Source organism: Augochlora pura, chromosome 11 (assembly GCF_028453695.1).
Source record: "Augochlora pura isolate Apur16 chromosome 11, APUR_v2.2.1, whole genome shotgun sequence".
Taxonomy (NCBI): Eukaryota; Metazoa; Arthropoda; class Insecta; order Hymenoptera; family Halictidae; genus Augochlora; species Augochlora pura.
Window position 1 is genome coordinate 13,337,044 of NC_135782.1, and position 22,181 is coordinate 13,359,224.

Below are 22,181 nucleotides of genomic sequence, written 5' to 3' on the forward strand. Positions count from 1 at the left end.
CCTCTCGGCCGGGCAGGGACTGCGATGCCTGGAACGTGCCGCTAGGAAAGTTGCTCGTGGAAACGTTCAGCGCGTTGATCACCGACGGCGGCGATATGTTCATGATATCATTGCACCTATTTCGAGGTTCGAAATCTTCGTAGCCAAGGTTGTTCAGGTTGGGCAAATGGGACTGAAAGTCCAGCAGACTGGCTGTAGAAATGCCACTGTCGCGAAGATCGTTCGGCTCGGCTTGCGATTCCGAGTCGTCGTCGGTGCTCCATTCGGTGTTACGTTTGTACGCTAAACGTTTAGGCGGAGCAGGTGGAACGACGACGGCGTTGCTGTTTGAATCCCGTTTGTCAGGAGCTGAAGCAGAGAGAGCTATTCAACGAGGAAGCTTGCCAGCACGTCCCACTCTAATCAATGAACTTACTGCAACCTCTTGGTGGCAAAGGCGGCGCAGGTTCTGGTCCAGGTTCGCTCCAAGAAGTCCTCAAGCCAGTCTGATCGACGCCGTCCGTTGGTGTCGGCAACGAATGCCTTAACGGTAGTTTCGGGCTCAAAGGTTTGCTCAGGGTTCTTTGATGCGTGGGTCTGGGGGGAGTGGTGCCGTAACCTACGGAACGAGGCCGCACTTCGCGTTGAGGTATCGGAGGTGGTCCACCGTCTACTCTTGTGTAGAACCCTTCATCTTCGAGCAGACCGTCGTTGTCGGCGTGAGATGATCTAGATCCGACCGTCTCCAAAGTGGCTGGACGTTGCTTCTCGTTCACCGGCAGCGGTGGCAGTGGTGAACTGGACAAGAAAGAGCTTTAAATAAGACCTGCTTCACGTCGTTCAGAAACTTTAAACCTACTTTATTACTAATAATTATATAATACTAAACTTTAAACCTACTTTATTACCATATATTAAATCTGGCTACAGTAAAATCTCGATTATCCGAAAATCTGAGTCCTCTATTATCTTTTCTCTATTATCCTACTTCCTATATTATAAACATAGATCCATCTTAGCAGGTCCAAGTATAATACTATTTATTCTACGAACCAACAAAGGTTTAATCTAGTGATGTGCTACCCCTGACAATAAATATTTGTCCAAAAGCTATGCTAAAATGCTACGATATAAATATAAAACTGTTGGTAACATAAAATTAGACATATGCCGAATATAAATACGAAAAACATAATTAACATTCTAGTTTACAACCTTGAATAAAGATATGAATATAGAAAACGATGCTTGGAAAAAAGTATTTGGCCGAACGAGATCCTGGAGAAATGTAGTCGACCGTTACAAATTTATTTATAATTCATTTTGAAATTTATTATGAATTTCCTAAATTTATTATTTTATTGGGCTTAAATCGAAATTATCTGCTAGCCACTTTATAGTTTTCAGTCTATTGTATTCCGAATAATCCTGTACCTCAAATGTTGTATTTATTGTTTTATAGTATTGCTACAGGAGCAATATATCTTATTATATTGCTCCTGTAGCATTAATGAACACTGTAAACACATTAATACATAAAGGCAGAAGATATTGGCGAAGCGATCAATTATCGGGTGAAAAATTTCATCAAGAAAATGGAAAATTTTATAAAATCAGAAAATACTGAGCAGATTATTGTTCACCTCTATGTAAACTTGTAACGATTAAATACATTTTTCCAGGATCTCGCTCAGTCGAATAATCTTCTCGAAGTATCACTTACATTTATATCGTAGCATATTGGGTGCAAACAATCTCTTCGTTTCGCATTAAGTCGTTAATATTGCTGCTTGGTCAAATACTTATTGTCAGAGTAGTGTTATCCTAATGTTTTTCTGTTCTTTTGGTTAGTACAAATAACCGAGGTTCTACCGTGCTTGATCATCAAGTTCTATAATCACAGTCTCTCCGAGAATAAAATTTACTTGACAATGCTGTCCTGATGTATAGTTCTCTGCCTGGCCAACGGGCCGAGGCATTGCTTCAGATGCGTGAATCTCTCGTTGAGCCTCTTGTGCAGCGGCTGCACTCCGGCAGGCGCGATCTGCCCGTGCAGTATCAGGCCCGCTTCGAGCACGCTCATCTGATCCAGGATCAAGGATTTCAGTCGGTTCACGTGGGGCACCATGTCCGGATTCTGTCTGGCGAATTCGGGCGTGAGGAAGGCCTCCTCGTACTTGATTATGCCGCCCATCACGTTTGCGTCGATGATGCCTTGCAGCCTCATGCTGAAAGGGTTGATATTTCGATGCGGCTCGGCAGTATATTGCGCGACCAGTCTCCTCAGTTCTCTCTCCACGCTCTGCATGGTCTCGCAGGCGTACTGCACGGGCGCCAGCAGTTCGGACCTCTTCTCTATAACCTCAAACCACCTGAGGATGCCGGGGAGCTTCGCCTCGGTGGTCAGCGTCGTCCGTTCGATCCAGAGCGACTTGAACTCGTTCTCACGGTCGACCGGACCTCTGTGCAACGGTCGATCGAACAGGAACTTGCGCACATCGTTCACGAGGTAGAACGCGACGATCCGCTCCGGCACTTCCGCTCCGCGGCAGGCCAGGCTGCTCTCCTCCGGGATCGGCTTCACGTTGCAGATTTGTATGTCTGAAAGCCGAGACAGAAAGTGAGGAAAGCGGTCGTCGGTTCGTCGCGACTGGAGGAATCCGTGCGGAGCTTACATTGTCCCTCGGAGGCTAAGATGCTCTCGTCCGGCGGAGAGTTCTTCATTAGTATCTGCGCGCTCGGGAACTCGGTCTGCAGCCGCTGCGTGAACGCGCCTATCCGCTCGTACTCCAGACCGCGGTAGATGAAAAGCTTATTCTGCAACACGCCAGCCAAAGGTAATTACACGGCCACGCTCAAACCACCTCTACTCAACGCGTTAATCACGCGGCGAGGGTGCCTCTAACGACGACACGCCAGAAGCGAGTGTTGTGCCGACTTTTTAACGAGCCTTTCACGCCAAGTGACTGCCGAGATCGCGTTAAGAGCTTTTCAGAAGGGCTGATTGGTAATGCGACGAGCGAACCTTATTAGTCCACAGCTTTCATCAACATTTTGGTATTTTATATTTTATCGGTACCTGAGCACGAGTACTCGGATACGTTGAATGAGTTGTTGAATACTCGAATACTTATCCAGTAGCAAGAAAATATAATTTATTCGTGGACTCGGCTAATCATTTAATATGCATCCAAGTGCCTTAATTTATTACTGTACTAGGATACTCATTAAATGATTATTGGACTATCTTAATTTGCTCGATACAATAGAACTCCATTCATTAGGTCGAGTTACGAGTAACTTTTGTTTTTGTATCAGACATTTATTTTGTCTTTCTTTTTATTTATTTTGTTTTTTTTTCATTTTTTTTTGTTTCTTTATTATTTATTTTTTGTTTTTTATTTCTATTTTACTTTTATATTTTTCATGTTATATTTCACATTTATTTTTAACTTTTATCTACTTCGGTAACTATGTATCTTAGATCCCATTGGGTATAAATTGAGAAAAAATATCAACTATTACATTTAAAAAATTGAAGATAACATTTATGAGGGAACAAAATAACATAGAACTGATTAGAACACTATATACCCTTTGGAAGTCGTGCAACTTCAATCTGAAACATTTTTTCGTAAAACAAATATTTCGTGAGATATTTGATGTCGTCTGTGTCCAATAAATGGAATTCACGTAAATAGATTTCTATAGTACGCTGATACTCATTGAGTGATCATCCGTGTAGTCTAATTTATTCAACTATCCGGGTACTCGTTAAGTGGACATAAAAGTATCCTAATTTATTCGAGTACCCGAATAATCATTATTCATATATACTAATTCGAATAATCAGAGAAAATTTGAACGCGAATATTCATCACCCAGATTCAAGTTCAGCTACTCAAATACTTTTATTCAAATCCGGATACTCGAATAATAATATTGAAATTCGAATACTCAAGGTTATGTCTTTCTTGAATCAAAGTGCGGATTAAAAAGTGTAGTGATCGCTTTGCTAACTATGCAGAAGCTTACCCTAACGAAGAGTGGAAAGCTGAGACCGTAAAACCCGACGCGGAAGTATTCCGGTTCCGGTCTCAGCTGCGTCAGTATGTTATCGAGGAACTTGGCTTGGAGCTTCAGCACGTGGCTCAGTTTCGCGTAATCGTAGAGCCTGGTTTCGTAGAGCACCGCCAGCTCCTTGCACAGAGGGATGCCCTTCTCCCAGCACTTCCCCTTGTCCAAATAGTGGATGATCTTATGATAGAGCAGCTCTTTCCTCTGCCATTCCGGCTGCTGCGGATGCGTGTGATCAGGAGGGAGGATCGTAGAACTCCAGCCGAGTTGATCGGCGTACAGCTTCATCGTGAATCCCGCCTCGGTGTAGTTCTCGGCAGCCAGGTGGAGATCGTGCAGCTTGTAGATGTATCGCAAGTACATCTCCTTCCGGTTGAACTCGTTCTTGTAGAAATTCTGGAGCAGAAGCAACGTGATTCCCATTAGCGAAAGAGTATCGCAAGGCGTTCGATCGCAGGCAGAGATAACACTGTTAATGGACGCTTCGCGTCGCATCAGGGTTTCTAAATACATTCTTGTTTACACGTCTAATGATTCACCGAATGCAATTATCGCGATCAAATTGCGCCACGTACAACGCCGCGTCGTTCACATCTTTGTTCATAACTGCACTGAGAATCTTTGGACGGATATACACCCCGTTCAAATCTATTCGAACGCTTACATATTTGGGAATATCGTTCAGATATCTTACAAAAATATATGACTATAACGTTAATGTTACTCGTGATCATTGTGAACAATATTTATCAGCAAACAATATTGCTGGAATTGCTTTAATGTACATCAGTGAAAAGATGTATATTACTTATATCAAATTTTAGATAGTGTTTTAGGTGGCAACCTATTTATTATGTTCATTTCTAATCATTATTGGATGTCTGTATACACCCTATGGGAAAGTCCCACTACTTCAGCTTGAGTTTACCACACTTTATCCAAGAATAACATTGAATTTTTTAGGATAATATAATTGATTCGTAAAGTAAACTATCTTTGTAAGTGTCCAAAAATTGATAGACAACAGTGCAGATGCTAGCTCTACGGGTGAGTTTAATCTATCACAAAGTGATATCCTGTGATATCTCACCAATAAATTAACAGTGCACGACATTCGTTTGTCCCGGTTCTCGTCACCCTGAATCACGCTCCTGTAATCGAGAAGTCTCTCCAGCAGTCTTGTGATTGACGTGATGAAGGCTGTCCCGCTCTCCTTCCAAGCTGGATCTTCGGACTGCACCCTGTCCAGCAATCTGCACAGAAAGGTTACATTTAGTCTCTGTAATAAACGGAATCGAAAGTTTCGCAAGCAAATGTCCCGAATGGTGAACTTACACGGCGCTAAGATGTTCCCTAAAGCAGCATGAAATTGAGAAACAGTTTAAATGTGTTCAGTTAATGTGAGAAACAGTTTAAAACAGTGTTGATACAGTTCAAGTACTTCATAATTAAATTAGAGAATGTTCCTCTGGATCAGGCATGAGCAGATTCTGTGGTAATTATTTCCTTCAACGATTGCTGAGCAATTTCTATGGTCCTGAAACGCGTGGTCCAGAACCCTATTTTAAAAAACTTTTCCTTGGACATGTTGCCGTTACTTAATTGCCGTTACTTGACCTTAACTTAACCAGGTTTATTCTACAAGGTGTCGCAGGTTTCAATGTTCCATATTTCTCAGTATATTCTAGAAAATATTAAATGCAAGTGGAATAGTAAAAGACTCGTTGTTACTACGAAATAACTCAAATAAATTAGGAATATTTACACCGAATGTGTTTATTTAAACGGCAATTACTATTTGAGATAGTCTAAGATTTTTAAAGTAATAAATACGAGTAAATACATTGATCTATTTCAGTTAATCGTCGTAGTAACAAAAAATCGGACAGTATTCTACTTCCATCTTGTATTTTTATTATAACTGTTTAATAAAGCTCTAAATAGCCAATGTTTAGATTTGTTCTCTTATTTAGTACCATAGGATATATTTGCTAAGTTTAAACATTAAAACCTGGTACACTCTTTGTATATAAATGGCAGTAGAGATTCACCTAAAGTTTGCTTCTTAATTAACACGGTCATCCTTGTTAAATAAGGTAATTCGTTAACACAAAACCTATTTAGCTATGTCCTAACTAAAGCCAGACTAAACACAGATTTAAACGCTGCTTATAACATTTACTGTAACTCACAATTTTTGAGAACGAATTTTAAAGTGATCTATAACATTCAAGGTATTTTAAGTATAAATTGGGCCTAGTTAACTTCAATGTTACTCCTGTTTTTACCCTTAGACTTAATCTATACCTGTCATATTTGCAAATTTATATTTTTAAGAATGATTTTAAATTGCCTTGATCGTCGGGTCTGGGTTAGATCTAATTTAAGTCTCAGTTAGGTCCAAGTTTTTCTAATACATGAAACAACATTATATTTTATAACAAGTAGAAAGCTTAGACGTACTTAACGGTAATGGATACTGCTGAAAGTTAAATAATTGTAAGTTCTGTTACTAATTTCTGATAGACTTCTACAAAAACGCAGATTCGAGCGTCGACACTAATCTGTACATATGACAGTGGTAACAGCAATGCAAATTGCTCGGAACGTACAGCGATGGTATTGAATCGTGACCTTGCAACATATTTCAAGACCATTGGAATCAGTAAGAAATCGCGAAACTAAATGTTTATTGAAGTCGCTGAACAATTTGCTAAACAAGATAGGCATCGTAATACCCAGAAAACAGGAACCCCTCTTTCTCATGCCTGTTCTATTGAGTTGGCGAATAAATTCGTAGAGTTTTATAATTAGTAAAATGAGTAAGCTATTAAAAACTGTAATTTTTCATGATTTTTAGGCTTAAAAATGGAATATTCAGGAAGCAAGAATCAGCAATTATATCATCTGTAATTCTTTGTTTTCCATCATGGTTGTCGCGTGCAGACTGTGTCGTTCAGAACAAAGTTGCCTTTTCCGAACTTTGTGAACCATTTCTGTGCAGTAGACTCGACTACGACACTCTCTTTGTACACGTTGCAGATGTCCCAAACTGATTCGTCAGCTTTTTTATCTTGATGGAAAGCCAAGAATAACACAGGTCGAAAACGTTGATTTTTGTCTCCTCGATATTCCATTTTTAGACTTAAAAAATCATGAAAAATTGAATTATTCAAGAAAGTGAATATAACAGTTGCGTAAAACTCAAAGAGGTCTTTCGAATAGCTTACCCACTTGAGTAATTACTGGATAATTCGCTATAGAAGAAAAACTCTACGAATTTATCCCAATAGCAAGTTCAACCTTGAAACTCACATAGTGTTGAACAGCTGCCTGTACTCGTCATCACCCTTATTCTCACTGATCAAGATATCGAGTTTGTCGATCAACTCGGACTCGACGGATTTGAAGCTGCCGCGCGCTCTCTGCTCGCACTCCATCATGTCGAAGAAGATGTGCAAGGTAGCCTTTCTGAGCTCGCTCTCCGGCACCAGGGTGACCTCGAGAAAAGGACCGACCATGCCCGGAATAAACTCGAGCTTCCGATCGCCCAGATGCGACCACATCGACAGAATTTGGAAACCCATCAGCACCCTCATGTCCCCGTACTTCTCGACGATCTTCTCTCTCTTCACCTCGGAGAACTGTTCCAGCTGGAGCGACGGCTGGGTCAGATAGGCGACGGCAAGATTAAAGTACGTGGACCAGAGCTGGGAGTCGAAGCTGCCATGAAGGAAGCGGAATGCCAGAGGTTGGGCCAGCTCTTGCAGCGACTTCAGGATCACGTTGTTCGCCTGCATCCTGATCACCAACCAGTCCGGCGGGAAGACCTCCTGGCGGACCAAGTCGCGGAGCACCAGGAACACTCTGAGCAGAAAATCTTTCAGCGGTTTTCTCTCTCCAGTGTGCGTCAGCTCTTCCCAGAGCCTGGCGTAATGGTACTCGTCCAGCAGCTGGAGGAGGCCGATCAAACAAGCCACCAGACACCCTAAGACGGTGCCGCTGGTATTGATCACGATAAGTATGGTCTGTATCAGCACGTCTAAAATGGACAAACACAAAGTCTCCACATCGTGGTGGATGCAGTTGTTGACCTTGTTGGTGTCTCTGCCCCTTTTGTGTAGAAAGCTGAGGATTTCTCCGAGAATATCGGTGCAGGCCCGCAGCTCCTCTCGCCGTACCAGGTGGATTCTAAGGTGCCTGCACATGGTAGCCAGCAAGAGGTTTCTGCTCTCGTCGTCCTCGCGGAACAGCGACGAGGTCGTGAGATTCTTGATTGCCATCAGCTTCGCCTGGATCAGCTGCAGAGGCGGCTCCCTCGGCACAGAGTCCATCATTGTACAGGTCAGCTTGGCCACCTCCAGCACCGGCAGCACCGCGATCAGCTGCTCAAACACCGCCGAGATGGAGTAATGAAGCGCGATTTGAGAGTTGAGCACCAGCTCGTACGGCACGCCCAGCATCTTATTGAACGAAGCGAACACCCGGTAGATGTCCCTCTTGAAGCTGTCCTCGTACTGGCCGGCGGTCGCCCTGGCGAACAGCAGCCGGCTCTGGATGATGAACTTGAAGATGTATTCGAGCGAGCGGAAACACTTGATGATCGGCTCCTGCTTGTCCGCGGCGCTCGCCCAGTCGGCGCAGTGCTGCACGCTGCTCAGCAGACCTTTGTAGACCAGCGCGGCGGCAAAGTGTCCGGAGATGTACGCGTCCATTACCGGCTTGAAGTGTTCGAACTTGGGGTCCTCCAGCAGGCTGAAGATCGACACCAGCACTTGAAACACCAGCCCCGAATGTGCCGTGGAGTTGCCATCCTCTGTGTGGAACATGGAGAACAGCGCGTCCAGGATGTCCTGCAGGAACTTCACCAGCTCCTCGCCGTCCAGCCGCAGCACTCGGCCTAGCGCGTCCGAGATCCGCTCTGGGTGCGCCTTCCATTGCAACAAGCTCAACAAATCGACGTTCTGCGTCAGCTTCGTGCTGCATAACAAGGTATGCACCAGCACTGCCTCCTTCGGCGATCTGGAGAACGATGTGAATCCTGCGAAAACGTCAGAGCCTATTTAAAAACGCGGTTTTTGATAGTTGTTGCAAATAATTGTAGACACAAAGTTGCTCTTATACTTTTAGCGATATTTAAACGAAAACTTAACGATATATCGTGTTTGTATGTTTTATATTACTTCAAATATAGAAATATACAAATGTATGTATTTTTAAGAATTTTTTCCGATTTTTAACTCGAAAATTGTGTAGAAAATTGTCAGAAAAGTAACAAGGTGCATCGATACAAGTAACAAAAAATGTTTGACTCCGTTAAAAAAGAATGAAGTTGAGGTGATCCTAAACAACTTTCTTCTTTGCCACAAAGTTCTCCACAGCTTTGTTAACAAGTTATGAACACAAAACATGCGGCCATTGTCGTGTCGCGTTCGCTATCGCACCAGAGCGCGCCATTTGTACTCGCTCTGTGATTGGTCCATTAACGAAGCAGCGGAGAAGAAGCTTATAGACTAACCAAGTGAACCGCAATACATATTTACACAAAAAAAGTTACATAGTTACTGCAACAGGAAATTACTAATGCTCAACAATTATTACGGTTTCTTCATGGTATGCTGGCAAAAATGGTCCCATCCTAACTTAACAATTTCTTTTAAATTATTAAATTATTAATTAAGGTTTGCAAGATATTTCACTGGATCGACATGAATGAGTCATCCTATACATGGTATACTTTTTAAATAGTACATCTAAATTATCTCCGTTATTACCAAAGATAAAAGGAGTGGCAAAAATGAATTTGAATAGTTTCATGACACCCAACTGACGGTAGTAAGAAAAAGTTCTCGCAAGGCCATATTGCCAGGCTTTTCAGGGCCATCGGAATTTTTTCGTATATTCGCGCCTGTTGGCTGAGCATCCTCGCGCATCTCAACTCTTCTGTTTCGGTGACCTTGTACATGATATTTTCATTTTGAACAGCCTGGCGGACAGTTTTGACCGGCCACGGCCTTTAGGGTATCCACGGGGACGTAATGGATCACCTGTTGCGTTCGCCTCACGACTGCAGCTCGGCAAGGAAAGGTAGCTCAACGAGTCCAAGTTGGTCCGGTCCTCGTACTTGTAGATGTACAGCTCGTGAGGACCATCCTGAAGAGTGGCACCGCCGGGCTCCATCAGCCGGACGAAGGCGAAGGAGAAGAGCTTCTTGTCGGTCTTCTCGCGAGCTGAAACACGTATTAATTAGCGACACCAGAATTACTTGTATCATATTACGTTTGCGCCGGTATTAAACTATTTGAAGAATATTCGTTAAGCTAATGCTTTACTTTATAATCAAATAATATTTTATTTTATTTGTTATTCGATCTAATATTTGTTGAAATATCTTCTATAATACTCTCTAAGTCTACCGTATCCAGGTAACGTACAGTTAAATTATGAAAATACCATTCCGAGTATAGTTAAAATTTATGTATGTACAATTAAATTTCGCTAAGTATAATTAGTTCGATTCTAGGATAATTCTCAGTTAATTTCGAACAATTCATTCAAGAATTTGTCTTAATTCTTATTTATTTCAGTTCCAATGAATTGAATAACTTTTATATTTTATTATTTGTTATTTTAGTTGAGCGAATAATTGAAATAAAAAATTATTTATATATGATGTATTCGCTTCAAAATGATAAAGATAAAGTTAGTTTTCTATATTATTTGTGAAATGAATATAACGAAGGATTTGAAATAATCGGATTATACGTGGGTAGGGATTTCTTGGGCACGATTGGTCCCTATCGAGACTCACTTGAACAATGGCGGAATTCGAAGCGGACGTGGCTCCCGTAAAATTTGTCGATCGGTATGGCAAGTCGAACGGTCTCCGCCCAGGCTGGACTATTGTGATGGTATATGACTAAGCTTTGGTATTCCGAGCTGCCCTCCATTCCGGCCGCCCCAAACAAACAGCCCTCCAAGGGTTGCCCGTCTGCGTCCAGCACCAAAATGGTCACCTAAACGTTCCCCGGGAAAATACTCGTTTAGAATATTATACAGCTTGTACAGGGCGTCACGAAATTATACATCTTCTGTAGGGTGTAACTAAATCATACATCTTTTACAAGATGGTAGAAAATTATACATCTTGCAAAAAGTGTCACAACATTATACACATTATACAGGATGTTACAATATTATATAGCATCTTGTATAGGGTGTCACAAAATAATACATCTTTTACAGGGTGTATCTAAATTGTACATCTTCTACAGGATGTTATAATATTCATAGCATAGTATAGTATTCACATAAAGTAGTGGTATTCCTTTGGAGAAAATGTACGCAAACGCGAATTTTGCAAAGTTGATTCCCTTGGCGAAGACGATGCAATTAAATATGTTTGTTGAGCTTGTAGTTTTGAGGTTATGATCAATATTGCAACAAGCTAGTTAAGTCAATATTTGTCAACCGTCTAGGATAAATAATCCATGGTCGCCAAGGGGTCTAAAATCATGATATTGCGGTCCTCGCCTACAATTCTATGGAATCCTATACAGAAAAAAATCGAACATTACAAGAGTACAAACTTGTAATAAACTGTAAAATTGGCTTTATTATTGTAATTTTGCGACAAAAGAAAACTATAATCTGTCTGTACAATATTATACTTTAAAAGTTTCATTAACGAAAGATATTACACGAACAATATTTGTTAGATAATATTCGTAAAATATCGTGTTTATTATATGGTCGTGTACAAGACGAAAGTTCCAATAGTTACGAATAAATGAACGGAATGTTTATTAGACGCTAGTCAGAGGGAGTCGCGCCTATGGACATACTTTTCGGTGTACGATAATGTAAAAACGGTTTCGGACGGTTTATTCTGTACGTTACGTTTCGGAATACTTCTTTCGTCAGATATCTGTAATTATCATTAAATCATTAATAATTAATATTATGCGATAATTATCGTCAATCATCAGACATCTCTATAATTAAACTAGCAAACCGGGCGAACTTCGTTTCGCCACCAGATGGCTTCGTTTTTTGTAATATTTCGTTTGGGGATTAAAAGATGAAGAAAAGTTATTTTTTTTGTTTTATAAACCATATTGGTTTGTAGTACATGCTATGTATCAGAGATGGCACTGTATGTGAAAAATGATTTTCCCTGTTTTCCTGCTTTTCTGTTGAAATTTTTCCAGAATTTTGGTTGCTATAAACCTCACGGAGCCCGAGACCTTTCCAACGAATGCAAAACCGTGGAAATCGGTTCGTGCGTTCTAGAGTTATAGCGTCAGGAAGGAAAACCCGACTTATTTTTATATAATAGATTAATATAATCTTGTTATTCGATGAGAGCAAAATAAATGTCTGGTAAAAAACTGTTACTTATGACTCGATGTATGTTGATCTATAAGAACTTATCTAGAGCAACTAGAATAGAATTGAAACGATGATGTGACCAACCTCGATGTTCTTCCCGGTGGACTTGCCGCCCCTCTCGAACTCGCCGCGCTCCAGTTTCAGGTACAAATCGTTCCGCACGTCGCCGGGCATGATCACGTCGGAGAAACCGAGCTTCTTCGTCAGACAGATATTCTTGAAGAGCAGAGGGTTCTCGACCCTGACTTGGGACAGCTCGCCGTGTAGAACCCTCAACGAGACCACGATGCCGTAATTCGGCTGGCCCGGAAGTGGCGAACACTTGTTGTTGCGGATTATTTGCTCGTGTAGCTGGTGGAAGTCCTTCTCCTCGCCCTGGCACACCTGGAACGCCGCGCAGACAATGCCGTTTGTTCAACGCCGCCACACGCGCAGATCTTATCCGTCTATGCGAGAAGACTTTCCCGAGCCGGCGGATGCTCCTTTTAATTCGACCGCCTTTCGCGGTAATCGTGCGAAAAGTTTTACGATCGCGCAGATGCTCGTCTTCTCTAATTGTTTTTTAACCGGTCGAGGAACTTTATAGGGTCAGTACGGCGTTTCTCGGTTTCAGTTTCAAAGAACTTACACGTTCAGCGGAGGAATTAGCTTGGCCTTGACGTACACGGTGCTGTTAATTATTATAGGATCATAGGATATGAGAGGATCCCGGGGTCATTTCAAGTAACTTTTTCTTTAGCACGAATGCTATCCTCGGCTTTGTTTTTAGGTTACCGATAAAAAACAATTGACCAATGAGAGGCGAGTTCGGCTGACGCAATATGGCTAAGCCAACGGGGCAGGCGGAGCTCATTGGTTCGTGCTCCTTGGTCCAACTTATTGGTCATTGTTTTTCGTTAATAACTCGTAAACAAATCCTCGTAGAACATTTTCACATAGGAAAAAGTTACTTCAATTGGCCTGAGGAACTCCTGATTTCCTTATTTTGACCAGCTTCTGGGACACCTTGTATTATTCTCTATTGACTTAATATATCAATTATTTTTCTTTATTTCAATTATATGTTAATAAAAGAGTAAACGGAGGTAAAAATCGTTTGAAAACAGTTAGAAAAGTAACGTTCACAAAATATATCAAAATCAAGGTCACATTATCTATTTTGAGATGAATAAGTAACAAGAATACTGAAACCATCACGGAAAGATACTTCTAACGAGAAACTTGATACCGAGGTTGCGCCATTATTGAAATGACGGTCGATTTCAAAGGATTTGGTCTCTGACAAAACTTCGCTGTTTAAACTACCGCAGTCGATCTATGATATTTAGGTTAATCTCCGAAGTTTCCGCAGCAATAATAACTTCGGCAAGATAAGAAGCTTCCGCGACGGGAAGTTGCACGGGGTTGCAACTCCCGGCCGCGATCGATGCATCATCAAATTCCGTAGCGAGTAACGCGATTCAAGCCAAGGCGGCAACCACAATACATAAAATGTCGCGAAGCTCGTAGGCGTGAAACGGAATACAATTTCTCTGCGTGGTCTGATATTTTTACCAGAAATAATCTCCGTTGCATCCCGAAAACGACGCACGGTGGTCTGGGAAGCAGCTTTTTCTGGCCAAAATTAAATTTCTCATAATAATATTTAATTTCTCTAAATAATATGGAAACTAATTTATATTATCACATAAAATTTATGATTAATCTATTAAATCTTATTTTTAATAAAATAATTTATACAATTTATTCGAATCTTTATAGCGTTATTTTATGCTTCACTGATAAAAAACGTATAATAAATAATATAAAGTTATTTTATAAGTCTTTTATAATAAGTTTTCTACAATTTAAAATATTATATTTTATTTTTTGTATGTTAATTTATACAATTTATCCCAATTTTTATAGTGTTGTTTTATACTAACTACTTTTTTCATAAAAAACGTGTATTAAATAATGATTAAATTAACCCTTTTCTTTATTCTCTCACCCTAAAAAAAGAATTTATAGCATCATTAAATAAATTAATGAGAAATCTGGATGAGGAATATACATAAAAGAAGATTATTCTAATTTCAGCCACAAATTAACACTCTCAGACCACTTAGCACCGTTTTCAGTCAGACTCTGAAACATTTCTGAAAAGATATGTTGAACATTGTTCGAAATATTTACTGAAATAATATAAAAAAAGTGTCAAAAATCCACGTTTCATAATTCTCGTTCATTTAATAAACGAATAAAATTCTATTAAATTGTATAAAAATATTCGTAAGATATTATCGAAAATTTTCGGAGAATTTAGCCAAAATATTCGAATAAAATTTTGTTCGAAAAATTTATTTGCAATATTATTGCAATTGTATTTGAAAAAATTTACACGGAATGGTTTTCGAATAAAATTTTATTGGAACAACGTCAAAGTCCGAATAACGTTCAAATGATTTTGGCCAAAGAAATCGGTTTCAGGGACCACCGTTGTTCTATAACCAGAGAAAACAATTTTGCTGGATATGCGGATGAACCGAAATGGAATTCTAACCTCGAAGCTAACGTTACCTTGAACGTCATCTCAAGTTCCTCGGTGTGATCCTGCGTTGCCTCGGCCAGAGACAGCACGGCGACCCCGTGCGGCCTCCTGTAGGTCGCGGTGCCCGCTTTGTTCTTGCCGGAGTCGGAATACAGCATCCTCCCGCAACGCATCACGTGCGCCACCATATACAGATCCCGTCCCAGGTCCGCGTTCCCCAGGTCCGTGAATATCGTGCAATTGCTATGGATCTTGTCGACGAAGCTGGAGAAACCCTCCTTAGAGATCCGCACGAGGAACCGCTCGCTCAGGTATTGATTCCGCTTGGCATCGTACAGGGAGAAGTAGATCTCGGTGTCTTCGCCGACCGAGTGCCCAAAGTCCCTCATGCAGAAGTACAGATGATGAGTTAGGACCTTTTTGTGCTCCTTCCGTCGTAGAGTGCCCCTAGCCGATGCCCCTTGCGAATTCTCCGCGCTCTGGACGTGCTGAAAGATAAAGACTCTTAGCTATGGCTACCTTGAATTTATTTCTATCATGGATTTATTTACATAACCTTCACATAACTTTCAATTTATTTGTATCATGGATTTATTTGTTGCAGAGATTCTTTGATTAGACAGTAACCGAAGCTGGTACAAGTGATCGTTCATCTGGGAATACTTTGAATAAGAGCGAGGATTGTAATATCAATTAGGGACAGAGTCTCTGTGCTGAGAGAGTGTGTGCTACTCTCTTAGTTTTTGAGAGTTTCAGAAACGGTACATAGAGGAACTTGTCTCCGCCAACTTAAAACATAACCTTTAAGCATAGGAACTCTATTCAAATATCTTCCCATCCTCAAATATCTCCTAAATGTTGCTGTAGTTTAGACTCTGGGCTAGCATTGTTACCTGAAACATTTCCTAAATTTTTCTAAGCTTTCATGTCAGTTTGGGTAGAGTTCCTATGCTCAAAGGATATGTTTTGAGGATAAGATTTAATGACTTGTTCTTTTGCAAAGCATAAAGAGATGGCAAGGTTATGTGAATGTTTAAGGTAACAATGTTAGTTCCAAATAGAGGCTCCATACTGAGCCTGATGAAGGAATAGTAAAGTCATGTGAATGTTTAAGATAAAAATGTTAGTTTCAGGTAGAGTCTCTACACTGAAGCTGATGAAGGAATAGTAAAGTCATGTGAATGTTTAAGGTAACAATGTTAATTCCAGGTAGAGTCTCTATACTGAAGCTGATGAAGCAATGGCAAAGTTATGTGCTGTTTAAAGTAACAATGTTAGATCCAGGTAGAGTCTCTATACTGAGTCACCGATTTTGACGAAACACTTTCTGTAAATCTTAAGCAAAAATAAGTCGACCGAATTTTGTTCACATTGTCTATCAGCTTGGAAATGATAATGGACAACTTGGAAAATGAAGACGTGATTATTCGAGCCTCCGGCACGCTTATGGTTCGTTTCCAAACTGGGGGACATATATTAATTGTATAGGCAATTACTGTATTCTATTATTTTCGTAAATATTAATTGTGTGTGAATATATTTCAGACTTAATCTTTGTAATTTCCACAAACATTGCAGTAAGAGGAAATTATTGTATTTGCTATAATACGAACGTTAATCGTACATGAATATACTTTGAGGGAGCCATCTATTATTTAAACTAATTTTGTCTATGCATATAACAGGTCATTTTTTTTAGTTATTGAAACATTTAATAAAAACTGTTGCTACAGCTACAATGAATCCTGCTTCGATCTACAAGTTTTAAAGACTGAACATTGCTTATTTTGTAGTATGCAGACAAAGGCTAGTATAGTGTACCCGGTTACTGTGGGGTGACCCCGCCATAGCTGTGCCTTCGATTTGTATATACGTATAAATAACTAGCAAAAGATATTAAATTATTTAACTCCAAGATAAGTAAAAAGAAAGAATACAAAAATTCAGGAACCAACAGGATAAAAGAATAAGAAAATAAAAGACTAAATACAATCAAAGAACATAAAAATTCAAAACTAAACAAAACAATAGTATAAAAATAGGTAGCATGTCTTGTTCAATAAATATTAAGTTAATTACTGTGGAAAACAAATAAAAGGAACAGTAGTTGCTCATACCACGGTGTCCAACTGACCGAGTTTTGATTTGAGGTTAGTTTACAACATTGAGGTAGGTATTTTTGCATTGGAGGTGACTCCCTCGCGCCGCATAATTAGCCCTGATCTTGTTCTAGATTGAACTTAAGAGGTTTTATCAAAATCGTCGTCTGCGAAGGTTTAATGTGATCTCGAGATTTCGGAATAGGGGATCGACGACCAGCTCGCATACGGTTGCTGTAGCTCCAGCAAGTTTAAATCTCGAAAAATCGAGTCACAAATATCCAGGCTCTGAATGCACAATGAGACGTTAAAAATTTCATGTCGGCGCACACGTGCGTCGAATCCGAGTCGAAGACCGGCTTCATTTCGATTCTCGCGGGCCACTCGAAATGGTCAGCTCTCCGACCAGAATTTCAATGAGCCTCGGCGTCCAGTGAACTATTCGCTCCGCGCAGCTAACTCCCTCTCTCTGTCTCGCTTCCTTTTCCAGTCATCGACTCTTTCATACGGCATATTGGAGCCTCTCCACACCGTCCCCTATTTTTTCCCTCAATTGCGGAGTCAGCGGCAGTGTCAGGCTCTCTAAAGTGCCATCAGGCAACGCGTTCCTCCAGCATATTTTGCCGGACTTACGCGATGCGACGCGACTTTGTAATTACCACGTGATAGAGTTCCACAACGGACATGGTATCCGGATCCACCATATGGGCGCCCTGACGAGGCACCAGGTCCAGGCCCAGTTTCCTGAAACAGTCGAAAAAGAACGACCCGGTTAGCTGACAAATTTTCAGTCTCCCGCCTTTTGTTGATTCTGTAACGTTCTATCAAAAACTTTACAGCGTTTTTTTATAGACGTTTATTTGATCGAAATATAACCCGTTTGCTTCGACATATCTTTTTCAACCAAATTTTAATGCATCAATGTAACATTTATGAGAGATTTCTGCGGTCATTTGAAGTAACTTTTTCTTTAACGAAAATGCAAACCGCTATTTTATTTACGAGTTATAAATGGAAAACAGTGACCAATGAGAAACGAGATTAATCAGCGCGAGGCAGTCGAGAAAATCAGAGAAACTAGGCTTCGTTCGCTCGTTGGCTCAGACGGCTTGCGTCAATCCAGCTCGCCGAGTCAGTGGTCGATATTTTTTGTTAACAACTCGTTAATAATTCCTTGGAGAAAATTTTTGTAAGGGAAAAAGTTACTTTAAATGATCTTCTTATTGCATGTGATTGAGCACTAATAATGTCTGACATACACTGTTTTATAAGAATTTGAATTTATTTAGATGTCTTGCTATTTCTGTTATAATATTTTTTATATTTTTTATGTATTATAATATTTTTATATTTTATATCTATTACTATTTAGACGCTTCAATTTTGTTGTCAATCATTTTTCTATGAAAGAAATTTTTAAAAATCGTTTATCATTATCCCCTGAAAAATGAAACTACTTTACGAACGATCTAATAAATCAAAGTCTTCTCGAACTTCCTCAAACATTTCACTTTGCCGAGTTTCACGGAAGAGATTTCCCAGAGAGATCTCGATAAGTCTAACGACAATATTAGACCATGAACAGAGGTTCTGCATTTGCGACTGCGATTTATCGACCAGCTTTTCATTCCACAGAAGGAGAATACTGAATCTTTTATGAGAACGAACATTTTTTACGAACTAAAAATGTCTTCCACAGAAAATTAGAGTGACGAATATAGTTCAGAAATGAGTGTCAATCCATATCTTTTATTAACCCTTTTCTTAACCTTTGGAACTTTGAACTAGAATAATTACTTCTAAACTAAAAATTTAGCGCTTTCAGAAAATGATTTCATGAATGAATGAGATGTAAATCCTGCGTTCTCGGGCATCAAAATATAGTTACATTTGATCACATAAGCAAACCATTAAGTAATATGTCTTAATCTTTTGGGAGAAAGATCAATTTAATACTAGTTATCTTAAATTATATAACAAAGACTTAAACAACGGGGTGAGAATCCATTCTGATATTTTCTTATACACAAAATCATTAACGTAAAGTACGTCGCAGAATAATCTCCATTGGCGGTTAAAGCTGCGTTGAAATAAAATAAATTAATCATACGTTTGCAATTTTTAGAATTAACATAACCTTAACATATACAGTCGTAATCTTGGCATAGCTTTGACATATACAGTCCTAACGACGTCGCTATTTCAATTATAACTACAAAATCATTTTAAGGAGACTCGTTCTGTGAGACTGACAGACTTATTCGCAGCCTAATATTCTAACTGTCTATTGTATAACAGACCTCAACTGTGCAAACAGAGATGTATTTGTATTGAATCATCGTCTCGCGGAGACGTGTTTCTCCTTTCGCGGAAAGAACACGGCGCGTTCGAGCCGAGGTGCCGGGACACGTTGCATTGTGCAACGTTCCACCGCAAACGGAACGCTTAATTTCACCGTTCTCAAACACTGGAACACCGTTCGCGGTTGAAATTTAAACCGAAGAGTCGGCAGACGTGATTCGACCGAGTGTACGGTTTCTTTCGGCTGAATCGTATCTTTGAATTCGCGTCGGCAATCAACGACGATACGGTCAACTAATAATAATCTTCTAACAGCAATGCTCCTTTCAGTGGACTTATTCGAAATGAAAATAGTCTGTACAAATTGTGAGGCAGCAATTAGAATTTCTGTAATTTTCTGGTCAAATCTACTCGTCGATATTTTTGCACCAATGGGCAATTACTTAACCTCTTAGCTACGGCTGGGTTTTGTGCGAATGAAATTTTTCATAACTAAAATACCATTTTTCTTAATATGTATTTTTTTTGGTCCATATATACTCTTTTCTTAGTGCATTATATATATATACACTTTCACTTTAACCGTTTACTTTAATAACTACTAATACAATTGAGTAAAGCATGAAACATCTGCGAAAGCCACTATAATAATAGCGCGTCGTGCCTAAGAGGTTAATTTGCTGATTTATATGATATTTGTGTAAATTATAATATTTAGGTATATGAATCCTCGCATAATAATAATTATTATATTATATATATATATATAATATTCAAAATAAAAATTGTTTGCATCGATATTATATTGCAAAGCTTACATAAAAATGTATCCCCGCTTTTGACAGTTTTCATAATTTTCATTTGTGTGTTCCTTCCTTTTACACATTTTTCCTATAAATGCATCAAATCCGTATGCAAAAGTAAAAAGTGGCGTGTAAAAGTAGCTGTGCTACTTCTACATTGTTTTAATTAAATAGTTTGCAAAGTTATAGGAATATAATTAAGTTGTAAATAATATTGTAGGTATCCTAGCATTAGGAAAAAAAACATTTCATTTAAAAATAAAATCTACTAATAAACAAATGATGAAATCTTTACAGTGACCTTTCCGAAAGAAGTAACAAGAGTTGATCCGTCGCTCTGCACCAAAATCGTAAATTCACTTCCAAGGTGTTCAACTTCTCAGGTGAAAGTGTACAGAGCGAGGTTTATCAAAAAATATGATGCAGTGTTTGTAAAACATGTGAGCAACATTGTCGGACGCCGAGTCCAATAAGTTTCGGCAATTTATTCGATTTCCGTGAGATGCGTGCACGATTGAGCGACGCGGAGGACAGGTAGTTCGCAGAAGGAACTAGGATTGATTCGCGATTGGTTGCCATGCCGCGGGGAGAAAGCAGCGCGACGTAATCGAGGAGACAGGCCGCATCAATTTTCGAAATTCGCTTCCGAAGTGACCGGACCTCTGTATACTTAAGAGTGAAGTTAACTTCCCATGACCCCGGTCGACCGCATGCCATAGGGCCGACGTGTTCTTGGCCGCATTGGGGCCCTACAGGGCCGGCTTGCTCGCCTGGACCCCCTCGTGGCCCCTTCACCTGGCAGGAATGCAGCCACGCGGCCGCGGTTTCTTACGTTTTGTCTGCGCGCATGCGACAGAATTTATCCTACGAAAACGCCCTATTAAAATTTCTATATGTCAGCTATTGCAACCCGAATTTACAGTTACATCAAATAAATACAGGATGTTCGTTTTAACGATCACACCGATTTTTGTGTTATTAATGCTAGTCGGAGAAAAAAATTGTTGGGTATAGAAATTAAAAAACAAAGTACAATAATAAAGTCGCCTTCATTTTGTTAAACAACACTATGTATTTTTGAAATTATAACGTTGTGAACTAATGACGAATTTAACGACGCAATGATCTCTGAATGAATTTTAATTTAGAAATTCGTAGTAATTGAGAAAATCATTTTTCTACATCTGAAATAATTCTTCGTAAAAATTACGTTTGCCCATAATTTTCGATCATCTCAATATACTATTGAATTCATCTCCACATCAAAAACAATCCTATGATGTCAAACATACACGATGTCATTTCAAAAAGTCACGGTAAAGAGTTGTTCATTTTTAGATTACCTCGATTACTTGTTTTTTTTCTGTACATTCGTAATATCAAAACAAAGATATGGCATTTTATTTAAAAAAAAGACGAAGTAACTTTGAAATAATCTTAAAGTAATCTTGAAAAAATAAAAATAAAAAACTTTGATTGTTGAACGATGTAGAAAGTCTCTATACATCTTTGTCCTATCTGTACAGTTTTCAAGTCTGAATTATATCTGACTTAGAATTGAGTTAGGTGCTCATTACTTGTTCGGAAAAGTTCGCCCGTTATATGGATTGCTTACAAGTTCCAGTGACGTGTTGATAGAAACAGTAAATAAAAAGCGGTGCCGTGCCGACATATTACGTTGCCAGGGGGCGTGCACCTACACGTAAACTTCACTGCAGTAATATGTAGGGTAAGTGTGTCGATTACTGTGCTTGTACCTGGTTACTGTGCCTCTGCATATATTTAAAAGCAGCCTGATTAAAGCAAATATATTGAACACTTTAAGTGAAATTTAATCTGTGATATTCTATAAAATGAGAACATTAATCAGCAGTGTATTAAGCAGAACGATAACAATAAGAGGAAATACTTATGCTTTCCAAGCAGATTCTTTTGCAATTCAAATATTAATTACATGCGAATGAAAACTGAAATTATAATCGTTTAAATTGTGTATATAGT

At 39.6% G+C, this 22,181-nt stretch overlaps 1 protein-coding gene across 5 annotated transcripts in view; it reads right to left on the reverse strand.

Annotated features, from left to right (window-relative positions):
- Spg (dedicator of cytokinesis spg) overlaps nt 1–22,181 on the reverse strand; it is a 135,477-nt gene that overhangs the window by 1,310 nt on the left and 111,986 nt on the right. For 2 of the 5 annotated variants that reach the window (XM_078194821.1, XM_078194823.1), the window contains exons 5-16: nt 17,736–17,820; nt 15,007–15,465; nt 12,532–12,831; nt 10,868–11,072; nt 10,104–10,286; nt 7,372–9,097; nt 5,147–5,309; nt 4,015–4,452; nt 2,655–2,796; nt 1,905–2,580; nt 416–777; nt 2–348 (exon numbers count right to left, since the gene is read on the reverse strand). In XM_078194821.1, coding sequence (XP_078050947.1) covers nt 2–348; nt 416–777; nt 1,905–2,580; nt 2,655–2,796; nt 4,015–4,452; nt 5,147–5,309; nt 7,372–9,097; nt 10,104–10,286; nt 10,868–11,072; nt 12,532–12,831; nt 15,007–15,465; nt 17,736–17,820 — 5,086 coding nt within the window. Of the gene's footprint in view, nt 1; nt 364–415; nt 778–1,904; nt 2,581–2,654; nt 2,797–4,014; nt 4,453–5,146; nt 5,310–7,371; nt 9,098–10,103; nt 10,287–10,867; nt 11,073–12,531; nt 12,832–15,006; nt 15,466–17,735; nt 17,821–22,181 lie in introns of all 5 variants that reach the window. The other 3 variants (XM_078194818.1, XM_078194820.1, XM_078194822.1) reach the window with 2 other exon arrangements.